Source organism: Monodelphis domestica, chromosome 1 (genome assembly GCF_027887165.1).
Source record: "Monodelphis domestica isolate mMonDom1 chromosome 1, mMonDom1.pri, whole genome shotgun sequence".
Classification (NCBI taxonomy): domain Eukaryota; kingdom Metazoa; phylum Chordata; class Mammalia; order Didelphimorphia; family Didelphidae; genus Monodelphis; species Monodelphis domestica.
Window position 1 is genome coordinate 705520624 of NC_077227.1, and position 18110 is coordinate 705538733.

At 35.6% G+C, this 18110-nt stretch overlaps 1 protein-coding gene across 16 annotated transcripts in view; it reads left to right on the forward strand.

Annotated features, from left to right (window-relative positions):
- The window catches only part of ZC3H18 (zinc finger CCCH-type containing 18), a 95240-nt gene that overhangs the window by 54409 nt on the left and 22721 nt on the right, over window positions 1-18110 (forward strand). For all 16 annotated transcript variants that reach the window (XM_007477291.3, XM_007477297.3, XM_007477295.3 and 13 more), the window contains 3 exons: window positions 8560-8751; window positions 9424-9549; window positions 15404-15505. In XM_007477291.3, coding sequence (XP_007477353.1) covers window positions 8560-8751; window positions 9424-9549; window positions 15404-15505 — 420 coding nt within the window. The remainder of the gene's footprint in view (window positions 1-8559; window positions 8752-9423; window positions 9550-15403; window positions 15506-18110) is intronic.

Sequence of the window (18110 nt, forward strand, 5' to 3'; positions counted from 1 at the left end):
GAATGATCATTTCAAGTCAGTATCCAGTATCATATCCCCATCAAACCATGTGATCAATCATATGTTTTCCTTCTGTGTTTCTGCTCCCACAGTTCTTTCTCTGCATGCGGATAGTATTCTTTCTTATAAGTCCCTCCAAATTGTCTTTGATAATTGCATTGCTGCTAGTAGAGAAGTCCATTACATTTGATTGCACCACAGTATATCAGTCTCTGTGTACAGCATTCTCCTGATTTTGCTCCTTTTACTCTGCATCAATTCCTGGAGTTCTTTCCAGTTCCCACAAAATTCCTCCAGTTCATTATCCCTTTGAGCACAATAGTATTCCATCACCATCAGATACCACAATTTGTTCAGCCATTCCCCATTTGAGGGACACTCCCTCATCTTCCAATTTTCTGCCACCACAAAGAGCATGGCTATATTTTTGTCTTTTTCCTTATTGTCTCTTTGGGGTTCAAACCCAGCAGTGATATGTCCAGCCCCACTTCTAATGTATCTAATGTACTGACTATTTAACCTTTGGTAAATTCATTTAACATTTTAGTTCTCTAGGCAAATCTCTAAGACTGTTGCAAAAAAAAAGGTGCTATGCTACCTTTGGTAGACTTAGGTTTCTTACCTGGTAGTTCCCTAGATTCAATTTTTTTCCTTTCAAAAGATAAAGGTTGTTTTCTTTCTCACTTTTGGTGAAGATAACCAACTCTACATGTACAAGTTAAACACCCAAATTAAAACTAAGAAAATATTTTTAAAACTCTTCATCGTTGTGATTATTGTTTTGTTATGTTTATCACAGAGATCAGTGTGAGAGTTATCCTCCCATTCAGAAAGACCCATTCAACCTAACTCTGAGACATTGACTATGTGACAGTGGCCAAATCAGTCATCCTCTCAGTCACCACAAGCATCTGTTAAAATTATTGGTTGGACTGAGTAATTAATTTGTGGTCACCAGGGATTTAATATCTAAATCCCAAACTGAATTACCAAAGTAAATGGAATTTATGGTAGTTTATTTACAATAGAGGGAAGATATTAAGGGGGAGAGAGACACAGAGATAGACAGACACACATGCGGGCGCGCTCTGGCTTCCTCTGAGCCAGGTAGAAATTCTCAGGCACCAGCCAGGGGAAAGGAGTCTCAAGACAGTGGGCCTTTTCACTCACCACTCACCACGGTGACCGTCTAAAAAGAAAGCAGTCTGAGGTCTGCTGTACGAGTTTCTCCAGAGATCGAATTCCATAGCCAAGTGAAATTCACTCCAAGTCTGAGTGACTGTCTTCCAGTCTCTCCTCAAGTGTCTCTCTTTGCTCCAATTCCGAGTGTCTTCTTCCAGTCCAACTCCGAGTGACTGAATGATCTTGATCTGTCGATTAATCCTTATGTGCCTCTGTTTCCTCTATTTAAAGACCTTGTGTCACCTCCCCTAAATGTAGTTAAAATAGGTATATCTACTTAAATACTGAGTTAACACTTTAGGGATTAAGATCTAAAAATAAACAGGGGACTACAATTTTATCTTCACAATCAAGGAAGAGCTAAGTACCTTGTTACAATCAGGAGATGGCCAAATCCAATCTTCACAAATCTCTCTTAAGGCTCTAAAATTGGATCTGTTCTGGAATGAGTTTCTTTCACCAATGACATTACAGTACCAAGCCAAATAAGGTCTATCACTATTAAATTTTATCATTAGAAAAACATTCATGCTAATTCATGAAAACCATCTAGTAAGGCCTAAAGAAGTGATCTATATGAGTAGAAAGTACCCACAAGGATGAAATAACATCTTTTGAAGGTATTCTTGCTATTAAGGATCATTCTATATCCTGACCATTGAACTTCTTGAAAATATGAACAAGCAAGCAGCAAAGTGAAAAAGACAAGTGGTGATCGGTTATTTATAGAAAATTGCTTCCCTTTTCAACTATCTTTTTTTAAAAAAACTTTAAGTTTTATTGATATTTTTTGTTTTTACATAACTTGCATTTTCCAATATATCCCTTCTCCATTCCCTTATGAGATCTCTGAACTTTTTATAATAAAAGATAAAAGAAAGAAACCAAAACAATTCAGCAAAATAACCAATATAGCAAAAAGTCTGACATTATCTGAAGTGTTACATACAGTTCTTTGCAAAGAAAGGAAGGTGTCTTCTCATTTCTTTGAAGACAAGTTTAGTGATTATCATTTTACAGCATTCAATTATAGTTTTATTGTTCTGTTTACATTGTTCATTCATTGTTTACATTCATATTATTTTCCTAGTTCTTCTTAATTCTCCTTGTATCAGTTCATATAAATTTTTCCATACCTTTCTAATCCTCATATTCATCATTTCTTACCAGAATAATATGGGCATCTACATTATCTTCACTTCTTTGCTCCTACCAGAAAAGGGTTTCTATAAATATTGTAAGACATCTTTTTCATTTTAGAAATACCTTACAAATGTAAAGTTTTGACCCTTCTAGTTTATTAAAACTTTTGATATGTGACAGTTGTTAAATTCATTTTGAACTAACAACTTATGGTATGTTTGAACTTTGTTATAGGAGTTGTATAGGATATGTATCTTGAATTTATATGATATCCCAATGCATGTAGAACTTTACTCAGCACCCTAAGAAACATGAATGAAATTCTGCTTTTGAAGAATTACCAAAAGATGTAGAGTATAATTATTAAGTATACAGAAACTAAGATAATCTACACATATAAACTATTCATGGAAAATTTGCTAGAGGATGTGATTTTAGAGCCAGGTTTTAAAACAGCAAGAATGAGAAAATGATGTAGAAGATAGTTTTCCAGGTAAAAAAAAGAACTGAAAAGGAAATAGATAATTAGGAATTGGGGGCAACCTTCATCCACCATTAAATACACAGATAAGCAAATAAATTGAACTTGGATATAATTTGAAAGAAGCTTAGAGAGAAAGTACAGGAACCTACCATGTCTTAAGACAGTCCCCATTCTGGTATAGTTTTAAATGTTAGGAAGTCTTTTCTTAGAATCAAGTCTAAATTTACTTTTTTGCAACTTCAACACTCCTGGCTAAACAGAACAAATCTAATCTTTTCCTCCAGTATGACAGCCTTTAGATACCAAAAAAAAATTACCATGTCCTCTTTGAATCTTTTCTGCAGGCTAACCATGCCCACTTCTTTGAACTGATCCTCATGTCTCAGAGCCCTTCACTGTCATAAGCCGCCTCTGGACATTATCAGTGTCTTTCTTAAACCCAGTGCCCAGATTAGTAACAGAACTAGGCACTAGTGCCTTTCTTTTGATATCACTTCCCATTTACATGTGTATGTCTTATATGTACAACTATTTAACATGACATCAACTTTCTTAGACTATGAGCTCCTTGAAGGCAAAGACTATATTTTTGCCTTTCTTTGTATACCTATCACAGTTTCAAGCATATGGTAAAATCTAAATAAATGTTTGTTGACTATTGACTGACCAACAAGACTGAACATAATACTCCTGATGAGATCTTAAGCAGGGCAAATACCATGAGATCATCACTCCCTGTTCTAGAAGCCATCCCTTTTAATTCAGCTAAAACATCAAATTAGTTCTTTTGGCTACTGTATCTCACTGATGATACATGTTAAGCACACTAAAACCCCAGATCCTTTTTGGGAATGACTGTTCTCTATCTGTGTCTTCTTAGATTTGTTGTTTATTTTTCCCAGCAACAAGAAGTTTACATTTATCCCCATCAAATTGCATCTTATTAGATTCCACCTACCAACTGTAGCCTATCAAGATCCTTTGATGTCTTGATTCTTTTATCCATTGTGTTAGCTATCCCAACCAGTGTCATTTGTAAATTTGATGTGCATACTACTTGTGCCTTTAGACAAGACGTTAAAATGTTAAATAGCACTAGACAAATACAGATCCTTGGTGTACTACACTAGAGACCTCCTGATATGTTCTTTATGTTGACATAACTCTTTAACAACTACTCTTTAGGTCCAGCAATTCAGGATATATCTAATTATGTTATTGTTGATTCCATATCTCTCCATATTCTCCACCACAATAACATAACACAAGCTTTGCTAAAATCAAGGTAAATTTATGGCCACATTGTTCACCTCATCTTCTAGTTTAGTTGTCCTTTCAAAAAAGGAAATTAGGTTAGTCTGATTTGTGTGGGTTTTGTTTTTTAAAACATTTTGTTTTTAACAAACGTGAATTTTTCTGGGAACCAAAATCAAGTTCACTGTCCTGTAGTTTGTAGACTCTTGACTCTATTCTCTTCCTTTTATTGAAAATTGGGAGCAACATTTGTTATTCTCTAGTCTTGTGGTTCCCTTCTGTTTTCCATGATCTTTCAGACATCACTATGAGTTGCTCAGTGATCATGTGTCTGCCAAGTCTTTTAAGACCCAAGTATGTACTTCACCTGGACCAGATGAATTGAAGTCATCAAGTAACCTAGGTATACTTCTTACAATCTCTTAACTTTGCTATCAAGTTTTTTGATTTTCAGTTTTTTGATTACCAGTGTTCTCTTCAGAGAAAACAGAAACAAAATAAGAATTCTATTTATCAGTTATCTCATCCATTCTAAGTAAAGATGCTATCCCTTCTTTTATCCTCATCCTCCTCCCCCCAATATAACTAAGAAAAAAACAAAATGCTTTGTATTATCCGTAGCTCACTCTTGAGCTTTCATATCCCTAGCACTATTTTTACAGAACCAGGCCATCTTCTGTTATCTGGCATTGCTTACAGCTTCTTTACATTTATTTTTTAAAATATTGGTTGATTAGTTCCATGTGCATTTACACTAATCTCACCAAACAAATCCTTTTTAATCTATTTCAATGGTATTACTTCCCTTTGTATCTTTAGAATTCTATTTTTCAGTATCTCATCATTCCTAGATTGACTTCTAAAGCATTTTAGACTAAAAGAACCTACCTTTCCACTGAACCATTTGAAATCTGCTCTCCTAAAATCTTGGATTCATATCAGACCGTGTAGGTTTCTTCTTTATCACAAACTCTAAAATGGAATGCACACCACTTAGGTCCCCATAATTTCCATCCATCTCAGAAACCAGTTCCTTCCTATTTTTGAGAATCAGTTCCAGAATATAATTTCCCCTTGATGATTCCTCTACCTTTTGGAAAATGAAATTAAGACAATTCAAGATTAGCTACTTTGCCTTTTGAAGAGAGGAGTTCTGGTTGATTAAAATCCTCCATTTCTGTTATGGAATGACTCTGTATTTCATTAACTTTTTATCTGTTTACTTTTTCAGTATTCTACAGTGGCAAAATCACTTTCATTTTCCCTCTTTTGACTTTCACCCAAATATCCTCAATTATGTGTCTCAACCCTACAGTTTGTGGATTTCCTCACATCCATGGATCTTAATATATAATGCTATACCTTATTTTATTTATTTTTATTTCTTTATATTTACTTATCCTGTATTTTTGTTTGCCTTTTTATCATCTTTATTATACATATTTCTCCTTCATAAAATTTCCTTTCCCTTTTGCCTTCCCATACAAGGAAGGAAATCCCCGGTCAGGGATACCCTGACCTCATCGGGCACCCTACCCAGAAGAAAATATGAGCATGGTTGAACATTGCTATTCACATTATTTGAATGATTTTAGGGTCACCAATTACAAATCTTCCAGTGAGTCCTGACTCTGAACTAAAATTCCTTAAGCTTTACCCTCTGTTCTGTCCTAGTACCCTTAGCACCGTAAGTCTTTCATATATGTTGTCTCCTCCAATTTGATCATTAAACCACATTGTCTCCTTTTTTCTTTTTGTATCCCAAATGATTATAGCATTTGGCATTAATAAAACAGTTAATAAATGCTTTTATTTATTTTTAAATGCTTACCTTCTGTCAGCTTCAATGCTGAATATGTGTTTCAAGGCAGAAGAGTAATAATATGAGCTACTTGCCTAGGGACATACAGCTAGAAAGTCTCTCCTTAACTGCCCCTAATAAATGCTTTTATATTTATTCATTCAAATTAAGCATTAAGTATTTCCTTGATAGTCACTGATTAATTTGTGAGGGTACATAAAAGATTTATCAAGTATATTTTTTCCACTAAGTGTAAGGTAAATGAAGAAAACTCTTCAAGTGGACAAAAACAATCTTCTATATTACCCAAATTGAAGAAAAGAACAAAGCAAGTGGAGTATAGTATTATATTCATTTCTTGTATGGATAATCATCAAGAAGTGGTATAAAGAACAAAGATTATAAATAAAACGTTGCCTATACTGAAGCTTTTCTCTTATTGATAGTATATTTTGACATATTGCGGGTCAACATAAGAAATCAAATTCCCAAATGGGAATTTGGGAGAATTTTGCAGAAGCTGTAAATGACACATGAAGATCAGCAGATGACACAGAAAAAGTTTAGAAACATGGAAGTGCATAAAATATATGTATGGTATTGTGTAATATCAACATATTTTATCTTTTAATGCCACAAATATACATAATTTCTTTTACTTTAAATGCTCCATAAGAGAAAAAATCACTTCTCTGGTACAAAAGGAAGGCCAAAGAATTTTACATGAATTTTCCACATTGTAAGGGTACTGTGCTCCTAATCCTGGAGATGTGGAAGGGATATCAAAGAGATACCTGTAGTCAGCCTTTTTTGGCAATCTTTCTCTGCCTATAAAAAACCCAGTACTACCTCTTCACTTGCTTGTCATCAGAGTAGTCCCAATTCTCATGTCATTGGAAAGAATGTTTGGATAATAGCTAGAATTTCCTGTAATGCAACTGTGTGAAAAGAAGACAAGTACCTTCTAGGCTCAATATTGCTTTTGTTGAAGCATCCAATTCATTTGGATTCCAAAATAATTTTATCTATAGAGTAGGTGGGAAGTTCTTACATAGAAAAAATGTTGACTCTAAAGGATTGTGGACAGCCTAGATTAACCAGTCTGTCTACAATCTAAAATAGTCTTTTTGGACATGGAGACAAGCCATATCTTTCTTTATTTGCCTTCCCTCCTTTCACAGCATAGTTTTAAATTTTATGACCAAGTTCAGAGCACAGAACCCCTCTTAATTCTCTAATTCCATCTTTTCTCTCCTCTATTTGTTATTTTAATACTAAAATTAGTATTTTAGCAGAGCTGAAATGCTGTAATGATTAAGGCAAATCCTGATTAAGCAACACAAACTTCCTGTTTAAACTAAGATGACAATCTCAGAAGTAAAAAAAGGTGAAAAGGCATCTTTTTAATGGCCCTTCTCAGAATGGAATTATCTGGTTTTTCATTTCCTTCCCGTTTTACTTTAATACAGTAGGACATGGTTATGTAGCAATGGTTCAGGGACTTCAACTGAGATTAGAGAAATTTTAATCCTAATTTTAGTGGTAATGTGTTCTCGGGTTAATTGAGCTGTTACACCTAAAGTTTTGTATCCCCAGATTACAGGCATAGTGCTAATAAGTATCTAGCAAGTATTGAACAAACACTTGTTGACTAATTAAGCAAATCCTATCACTGCTATTAACAAAAGAATATATCCCAAAAGCAAAAGATGGAACACTAGCATTCATGTTCTCTTCCAGTTATTTTTTCTACTGATTTAACTTCATCTGTTATAATATTCTATAAATGATTATCTTAGAACTTCTTTCTCAGGACCTGTAATGATTAGCTTTATGAAATCCAAAACTATTATCATTAGCACATGATACTACCTAGGTCTGTCAGAATATATTTATATCATGGAGTCTAAACAAAAACAAGTCATAACTTCTGGGCATCTGCCCTTCCTCAAATATTGTGCCAAAATCATGTCTTTAATTATAAGAACCATTTTAGTCAGCTGGATCCATTTGTAAGGATATTCACTTGGAGAGCAGTTCTTTCCAGGAGTCTCACATCCGAGATTTGCTTTCAATAAATTATTTTTCACTATGTTCAGTTTGACAAGCCATTGTCCACCAAGCTCATTTAATTGATAATCAACATTACTCATGTAGATTAGTTTATATTCAAGGCCTTATAGACTATCTTTCTCCCTATCACCCATAACCCTTGAATCTTACTTCCTATGTTCGTGGTTATTTATAAATCATTATGGTTCCTAGTTGCTTTCTTAATTCTTTTTCTTAGGATTTCTTTGGTTTTATGATTTGATTAGTTTACTGCTTACTAAAACAGTAAAATTGATCTCTTTAAAGTCATGCTCTACATTTTAATATTTGCAGGGCTGAATTTTTTAATTTATAGACAGACCTTTGTTGTGATGGGTTAGAAGAGTTAGGGAATCTTGTACTACTTTACTCAATGTTGTGAATGAATCTCCCTTTAAAAGATAATTTTCTCCAAGAGGAAGTGCCTCGTTGCTTCTTTTTGCCTTTTATTTACAAGTTGACCTCTCACCACAAAGCTAGGTGATAAAGGAGGTAGATGACAATTATGAGGTAGAATACTCTTGTAACTTTCCCCCCTGCTTTGGAACATCAGTCTCATATGATAGACACTTTCATTAAAATTGGTATGTGTGTATATTTTCAGCCGTCAGCCTGAACCACCAAAGAAGGAAACCACATCAGCTGGCCCACAAGTTAAAAGAGCAGATGAATGGAAGGATCCTTGGCGGCGATCTAAGTCCCCTAAGAAGAAACTTGGCGTGTCCGTTTCTCCGAGCCGTGCACGGAGGCGTCGAAAAACGTCTGCCTCGTCAGCATCTGCATCCAATTCCTCCAGGTAAAAAGAGCACTTGGAGAGAAAGGGCAGCTTAGAGTACAAGACTGTTATTCCTCCATTATCTTCATTAGGTAGTTTGGTTTATTGTCATTAACAGCAGCTATGTTTTCATTTTGGACTAGTTTTTAATGTGAATGAAACTTATGTGAAGTTGTTTCCCAGTGAAAATAGAGGATCTAAAAGGTGAAAATTAACTCCCAAAGGCACAAAAATTGCAAAGAACATTTGAGGTGGTCTCATGGAGAAAAGGGAAGGTTAGGATCAGTGGTACTAGTTTTCCATAAGTTGTGTTAGTAATAGTCACATAAAATCTCTCTTGCAAGGCTACCAAAAATCAATGGGCCCTCCTGCCCCTTTAAGGCTAGACTTTAATAGCTGTTGGGAATCAGTGTGTTACAGAATGATAATATTAAATGCTTTCCATGAGAATGCATTTAAAATTTTTAGGGCCTAGATTTTTGTTTGGGCTGAGGAGTGTAGAAGGGGAGATGGATTAGAGGACTTAATGTATAATGAAAAATAGATTTGACTGAGTTGTGTCCATAAAATGGGAGAAGGGGTATAAATTTTGTGGGGAGAACACAATATTGTTCAAAACTGAAAGTTAACAAAGTTAAGTAACAAAATATTCTTAAGTTGATGAAATGACTTTTCCTCCCCTTCTTTAATCAGGTCATCATCTCGTTCATCATCATACTCTGGTTCTGGCTCCTCACGATCCCGGTCCAGGTCCTCATCCTACAGCTCCTATTCTAGTCGGTCTTCTAGACACAGCTCATTCTCAGGCAGCAGATCCAGGTATACTTTCTTTGGCCAGTGCTCTCCAGCGTTACTGCCTCCCTGCTCTTCTGGAAAAAGAGATGGAAGCGGGTCAATGGCAATCTGTGGACTTTGTGTTGAACGACTTTATTTTTATACAGTTTTCAGTTGGGGCCTTGGTTACTTACAGTTTGGGGACCTCTTTCCCCATGTACCCTTGCAACAGAGGCAGTCAACCAGGGTACCTCTTTAATAGTTCCTAAATTCCGGTCAAGGTAGTTTGCTCTCCATGGAGGGTCTCTGTCTCCTTGTCTCAGGTAGGTAGGCTATATTCTTCTGCTAAATGTTTGATTGCTTTGAAATGATTTGTGATAACTATAAAATAAATGTTAAATGCTATATTTTAAAAGTCATTAATATGCCCAAAGACCAAGTGGAATAGAATGTAATTATTATTGTTTTGATAAATGAAATAGAAATGGAAACATAAGACATTGGTCTAGAAATATCTATATTTTCCAAGCATGCTGGAATTGAGTGATGCCAATAAAAAAAAACAAGAACTATTCATTGAATGAACTGGCCTAGCACATACATAGAACAAGTTGTTCAGGTTCTGGTCTTCGTCAGCCACCAAAATGTAACCTATAGTTACTAAAGTTTGGAAAAAGTTAAGACAATTCCCTCCTTTGGATCTCTTGAGTTTGGGTTTTGAAAACTATCAGATTCTGTTAAGAATTTTACTTAGCTTTGTGTTCATTTGCTTATAAGTCAAAATTGAATAGAACTTAAATTAACTATATTCATCAAATATTTAAAGCTCCATACTTTTCTAATTGTCTTTCTACTTAATACTTCCCTTTTTTTTTTTGCTTTTCTAGCTACTTTAGCCCTTTACAGATCCATCCATTTCAGTCTCAACCCCCCTCCCCCCCACTGCATCCTTACATGTACACAGAGCAGCAATTTTATTAACCTTCTTTCACAGTATCTCCTAAAGATTCTTAAATTATCTAACATGTTGCTTACATAGATTGTTTATGTTTCTGTACTCAGCACAACTCTCCTTTTCTTCTGTATTTATGTAACTAATCACAGTCTATCCAGGTCACTGTTTGGAAAAGATTGACTAACAGTAGGAAGGGCATCTTATGATCATTGATTTAGAGTTAGAAAGTACTCTCTGGGGCCATTTAGTCCAACTCCTTCCTTTATAGCTGAGGAACCTAAGGCCTGGAGAATTTAAATAACTTACCCTAGATTACATAGTAGCAAGTGTCAGAGATAGAAATTGAACAATGGTCTTCTGACTAGAAACCCAGCCCTTTTCCCTCTGCATTGCATGGATGGGATTGAGCTACCGTAGCATCATGCAGCTTCTGCAAGACAATTTCACATTTACGTTCTATTCTGGACTGGGAAGTAGACCGATTTCATTAGGGTTCCATGATCTAGGTAAGCAATGAGAAACATTGCCTTATACTTAACTAACTACAATATTTTACTCTCAGCTAAAGCACATTAGATAGTTTATAGAAAACAATTTAACATTAGCTTTTGGAAGGATGATTACTTTCCTTTACTCTATTGTTTCTTTGGGAACTTTATCACTGGACATTATGCTTGTAGTAAAGCCTTTTAACCATTTCAATTCTGGTTGCTACACAATTCCTAAGGCGGTTGTGGAATAAGAAAGTTGTAGCAGACTTTCTTCCTTTAATATTACTTTGCACAGAGAAATAATAAGTATAAATAAAAAGTTATAACAGTTATTTACACTTATCAAACTTTTTTAACACTTGCTATGAGCTGGATGCTCTTCTAGGTACTTGGGTTGAGCAAGCGGGTCCAAGAATTAGAAAGTATGGCCTGTGTCCTCATGGATCTTGAAGTGAGCACAATATTCTTATATAGGAAAAGACTTTTAAAAGATCTTTCTAGATTATCTAGCATGTTAGAATAACGTTTTCCATCTGTATATTACTATATCATTTTTATAGCACTTGCATGGTATTCTCATTTGATTGTCCCAACCACTCTGCAAGGTAAACATAGCAAATATCCATCTCCCAAGTTTACAAAAGGAAAAACCTCAGGCTCAGAAAAGTGGCTAGTTCTAAGATCACCCCACTAATAGTTGATGGAGCCAAGAGAACCCTATATATTCTGAGTGGCTTACCCACTCCTGAACCTCAAACATTTACTAAAAATGTTGAAATGTACTAAAAAGTACAAATGAATATTACTGATGAGCATAGACACAGTGCATAAAGAATGTATAATGAGGTTATAGTTAACACAGGAAATACTTTAAGCCAGGAAATTTTCCTCAAGAATAATAGGAAAATCTGTGACGGATTGATAATGAGTTGGCTTATTGACACATGCAAAGACAGTGATAAAAACAAACACACTTTATGCTGAGGATGATTTCTTTAAGAAATTAGATTTAATAGGTGGCCTTGAAGACCTGATAGAAGAAATGGAAGGATTTAATTCTGTTGTTAATGAGAGGTAAAGCTAGAAAAATACATTAAAGTAATCATATGCAGATGATAGTTTAAAGCAGAAGAATAGTTGAGCTTCCCTTTTCCTTCAGCCAGATTACATTTTGTAGGATGACAAAATTGGAAGTACATAATTTGGAAGCTTTTAGCCTAGCTTCTGAATTCGGTTTTAATCAATTTCAAATATAACTACTCAAACTTCTATGCCAGAACTAATCTTATTTGTAAACTAAATAAGTCCTATGATTTAGACATTAAATTGTTAGCAAAAGACAGAAGTAATAATTTTATATTGAAATGTGATAACATCTTGTAATTCACTCATTTGGCCCTTCCTACTCTGTATGAGAAATATTGAGTCTTTACCCTATTGAATCATTTTTTATAAGTATTTTTCACTATATAAAAGTGTCCAATGAGGGGGCAGCTGGGTGTCTCAGTGGATTGAGATCCAGGCCTAGAGACAGGAGGTCCTGGGTTCAAATCTGGTCTCAGACACTTCCCAGCTCTGTGATCCTGGGCAAGTCACTTGACCCCCATTGCCTAGCCCTTACCACTCTTCTGCCTTGGAACCAATACACAGTATTGATTCTAAGACAGAAGGTAAGGGTTTTTATTAACAATTAAATGGATGGATGGATGGATGGATGGATGGATGGATGGATGGATGGATGGACAGAAAAATTAATTAATTAATTAATTGGTGAGCAAATAAATAAATGAAAGTGTCCAATGAATAGAATGTTATGGAATTGAATCATTAAGTTTCTTGACGACTTCCTTTTTAAAAAATTATATTTATTGGTTTAGATGGATGGATAGTAATAATTGGCATATAATGTTCCTTAATGTTCAGCTTCTGAAAATAACAGAAAATATTTAAATCTTTGCATGACAGTTTTAAATAGGAAAAAAAACAATATAAACACACAAGTCATTTGTTTCATTGACAACATGTCCCCTGAATCATTTATTTGCTATGATTGTTTTGTTTTAATTAATACCTTTAGAATATTTAGTATCTTTAGTAATCCCTCATTTGTATTGTCCCCAGTTTAGGAAGTGACTTTTGAGTGACTCTGAGACCTATAGTACATCTTCAGTTTAACTACCCATTTCACCCTTTCTTTATTCTGATTTCTCCCTTTGCCTATAGGATATTTCTAGATGAAAAATCCACTAATATATGAAACTTATCTTGTCAAAAAAGTTTGTCATTTTTCTGAAACTACTCATTTTCCAAATCCTTTCCCTGTTTCTACTCTCTCCACAAGCTAAAATAATCTTCTAACACTGTTTTTCTTATGTCCCTTCTTTACTGAAGGCATGGCATGGTGGGAAAGGTGATGAATTTAGAGGCATAAGATTTACATTCAAATTCCATCTTTGCCCCTTACTGCCTCTGTGACCCCTTCTTTAGAGATGTCCCAGTAGTGGGCAATGGATTGTGAATGACTCTTAAAGCTCCTTTCAGCTCTGCCTATGATCCTCTTCCCTGTTCTCTGACTCAACAATTCTAAATACTTCATCTTAGTTTTCAAGGCTTTCTCACACTTCCAGAACTCCCCTAACCCCTTCACCAGTCTAGGATTTTCACTCCAGTCAGATGATCTCTCACAGAAACCACTTCATTCCCATGGCTGTCCTATGAGATAAATTGTTCTCCCAGCCTCAATTGCATCTCTTTTCAGCCATGTGTATCCCTCCAAACCTGATACCAAATTTGTATCCATTCATTCAAGAAATAGTTCTGTAGGGATGCATAAGTACTAGATACACAGATACAGCATAGACATAAGGATTATAGGGAAGGAAACTGTGGACTAAGGATAAGAAATTACTTCTCCCTATCACAGAAGGAACAAATGGCAACTGTGGGGTTTGACCCCAAGCTCTTGGTCTCCAAAAGGAGTTTTTCCCACTGTGCTACATATAACTGTCTCTGCCTTAGGGAAAAGTCACAGCCACATGGTGCTTGGGAGAGCGAGATGAGTATGAAAGAGAGGTCACTTTGTCTCAGAGAGTGGCCAGTCAAGGGAGGCTTCAATGAAAAAGGTAGGAACCAGGGGCAGCTAGGTAGTACAGTGTTGATAGAGTGCTAGCCTGGAAACTGGAGACCCTGGGTTCAAATTTGGCTTCAAAATACTTCCTAGCTATGTGACCAATGGCAAGTCATTCAACTCCCATTGCCTAGCCCTTACTACTCTTTTGCCTTAGAACTGATCTAAGACAGAAGGTAAGGGTTTAAAAAGGTAGGAATCAGACTTGAACCTTGAAGAAAAAAATAAATTAGACTAACTAGCCAGAGGATAAGGAGAGTTCGGAAGGAAACAAGAGGCAGGCAATGTAGTGCTGTGGAAGAAAAACACTAGATTTAAGTGTCAGATGAGCTAAGTTCAAATCCCTGTTCAGTCACTTAATACCTTTGTGACCATGGGTAAATTACTTCCTTCTCTAGGCTTCCATGACTTTATCTGTGAAATGAGAACCTTGAACTAGTTGATTTCAAGATCCAAGTTGATTACCATTTATGTATAGAAGCCAGGATTCAAAGGAATCTAATTTGTCTAGAATATAGAGTACATAAATATGGGGATTATGGGGAAAGGCTGGGAGCTAAATTGAGCCAGGCCTTAAAAGCAGTAGTTTATTCAGTAAACTCTGTGGTGCCATTGAATGTTTTTGAGGAGAGATGTGATCAGAATAATACATTAAGATTACTTGTTTCAGTGTTGTAAGGAATGGAATGGAGGCATAGAATAGTAAATTAGTCCAGAAGAGATAAGGGCCCAAACAAATGCATTTGTTGTGGGAAGTCAGAGGAAGGGAAAGATGCAAGAGATTTAAACTCAAAACAGATCTTAAATGGGAAAAGTAAAGGAAAATTTAGTCAAAAAGGACTTCCATTTTTAAGTACCTAATTCTTCACTCTTCTACTTTGTATCTCCTTGCTTCTTCCATTTTCATCTGTTTTTATTGTATTTATTGATGTTAAGTGCTTGTAGATGTTTGTGTTATAACTACTACCATAAAGCTAAGTATTTGCATTCCATCAAATATTATTAACCAATTTTTATCTTTTATATATTCCTTGCAGTTTTTCCACCACAATTTTAGGGGATATTAAAGAAAAAAAGCTGAAAACAAAAGTAAATTACAGTGTGGGAGATGACTCATGAAATTTCTAACTACTAATAATAATTAGTGTGCCTCTCTAAGTCTAGCCTAAATACTTCAGCAAAATGTTAACTCCTCATATGGTCTTATATTCTTCAAGATGGTAACTTTCTCAAGCATGGTAACTTTTTAACAATTGTGCTTTTGCATTGTATTTACTTATGCCATATTTGCTCCTGACAGCCATTCCAATATTGTTTACTTCCCAGGTCTCGGTCTTTTTCATCTTCCCCTTCTCCATCACCAACACCGTCCCCACATAAACCTTCTATAAAAACTAAAGGAGAGCCTGCCCCACCTGCTGGAAAAGGGTGAGTTTGGAGGAATTTAAATGTGTCCTTATTTGAGAAAGCTCTTAGCAGTTTTCTTCTCATTTTCCCAATAATTTGTCTTTTTTTTAATGTGTCAGATTATGGAGAAAAATTAAGAATGAAAATCTTATAAAATAGAGTTCTGTTAGAGTTCTGTTAAATATTTGTGACTGATGGCAGAACATCAGGTGACAGAATAAACAAGAAAATAAATGTCAAATGACCAGTTTCTTGAAAATAAGAAAGTAAATCTTTTGTTTTTCTAACAGTTTAAATAATTTTGTACCCTCTAAGTTGGCAAATAGATTTTTTTCTTTTTCTTTTTTTAAAACCTGTGCCAATGTATTGGTACTGTGTATTGGTTCCAAGGCAGAGTATTTGTAAATCAGAGCTAGTCAATGGGGGTTAAGTGGCTTGCCCACAGCTAGAAAGTTTCTGAGGCCATATTAGAAACTAGGATCTCCCCTCTCTGGACCTGGCTCTCAATCCACTGAACTACTCATCTACCACCTCCCTCCAATAGGCTTTTCTTAAGAGAATTTCTCTAATCTCCCATTTCAGTTGCTTCAAAAGATTAGTTAGTAATGAATTCCCTACTCCTATATAGCTCTCAAATACTTTGTCTAGTCTAAAGTGATATAGAAATATTAGTTGCTGCTGCTGCTATAAAAAGTCAAAGGAAGGGGGCAGCTGGGTGGCTCAGTGGATTGAGAGCTAGGCCTAGAGACGGGAGGTCCTAGGTTCAAATTTGACCTCAGACACTTCCCAGCTGTGTGACCCTGGGCAAGTCACTTGACCCCCATTGCTTAGCCCTTACCACTCTTCTGCCTTGGAGCCAATACACAGTATTGACTCCAAGACGGAAGGTGAGGGTTTAAAAAAAAAAAAGTCAAAGCAAGCATTGGAAAGAATCTTACTTTTTTCTAGTTTCTCCTAAATGAAATAAAATATTTTGGCTTCTTATTTTTTATAGAAATGTGGATTTGTACATTTAAGATAAAGGCACTCAGTGTTTAAAGCCATCTGAAAGGTTTGAGCCATTATACATCATATTTTTTTCATTTTTGCTGCAAGTGTCAGGAGGCAAGTTCAGTTATCCAGGGAAGGCATTCTTGCCTGTAGACTAACATATTTAGGACCATAAATTTGTCATGTTTTATTTTATACCAAGTTTAGATTGTTTTTACTATAACTAGATCTTGGCAATTCCCAGCTATGTTTTATTTACTTTAAGCAAATTACTTGAACAAAGCTAAAACTCAGAGAAATTACCTGTGAAATGAAAATGATCAGACTGATATATCAACTATGAATTAGTTAATTACTAATCATTAGAAAAGTAGTACAGCTTAGTTGTTAGAGAGCCTTGAAACCAGAAAGACTTCAGCTCAAGTCATACCTTCTGCATGTTCGTGAGCAATTTATTTAACCTCTCAATATTCTTAGTAACTCTCTAAGCCAAAGATTCTTAGACTAGGAGCCATGGGTTTATTTTTAATATGCTGATAACTGTGTTTAAGTAGAGTTCATTTCTTTTATAATCTTATGTGTTTTGTTTTATGTATTGAAAATATGAGAAGTGTGTCAGTAGATTTCACTGCACAGCCAGAGGGATCTGTGACACAAAAAGACATTAAGCATCCCTACTCCATGTCTGCAAACTAGGCCAAAGGTGCCCACATTGCCTGCCTCCATTGCCTCAGGCACATTCTGTGTAGCTTGTAAGCTTTGAGCCACTAGAATTTAATGAATAGAGGGGTGACATGATCAGACCTGAACTTTGGGAGCCATTTTTATCCTGTTTATAGCTTTCTGCACATAACTTTTTACTTATTGGCTCCCCCATTAGATTACTAACTTCTCTTTTTGTATCCTGAGTGCTTGGTTTCTATGACACTCTATTCTTATTTTCCTCCTATCCCACAGTATTTATTTATGACTCCTTTATTACTTCCTTATTCATGTCTTTAGATATGTTGTCCATCTCTCCTCTCTTTCTCATTTTTTCACTCTGGTATGGGCCCTCATTTCTTCTTGCCTAGTCTATTTTAACAGGCTTCTAAATGGTTCTTATGCCCCTGGACTGTCCTTTTTCTAATGCATTCTTCATGTTAATCTTCCTAATTTAGCTTGCAGATGCATTATTCTTAGATATTATTAGTAACTATCACTCTGGGGGGGGGGGGGTAAACTTCTGATCTAGGCATTCAAAGCCTTGTGACTACAGTATGTCTTGCTAGGCAGATAGCCTAATATTCCTTTATCTTCCATCTAAACCACCAAACTACTCCTTTTTCATTATTATCTTCAAGACTTAATTCAGGTGCCACCTCTCTTTAGAAGCCTTTCTCTTTGGTGCTGCTCATATCCTTTCCGTTGGTTTTAAACAGGGTGTTGGAATACACCTATTCCCTATTACCATGTGCCGAACCTTCCTCTGCCATTATCATTCAGTAATCTCTCCTCCAATTAAGTTCATTCTATTTAAATATATCTCCCACTCCAGGTCTTGGTGGCCCACAATTGTTATCCCTCCTTTCTCAAGAAGTTTAGTACCTGTCTCACAATATGTGATATATACCAGCTCAAAATCATTCTCCCTCCT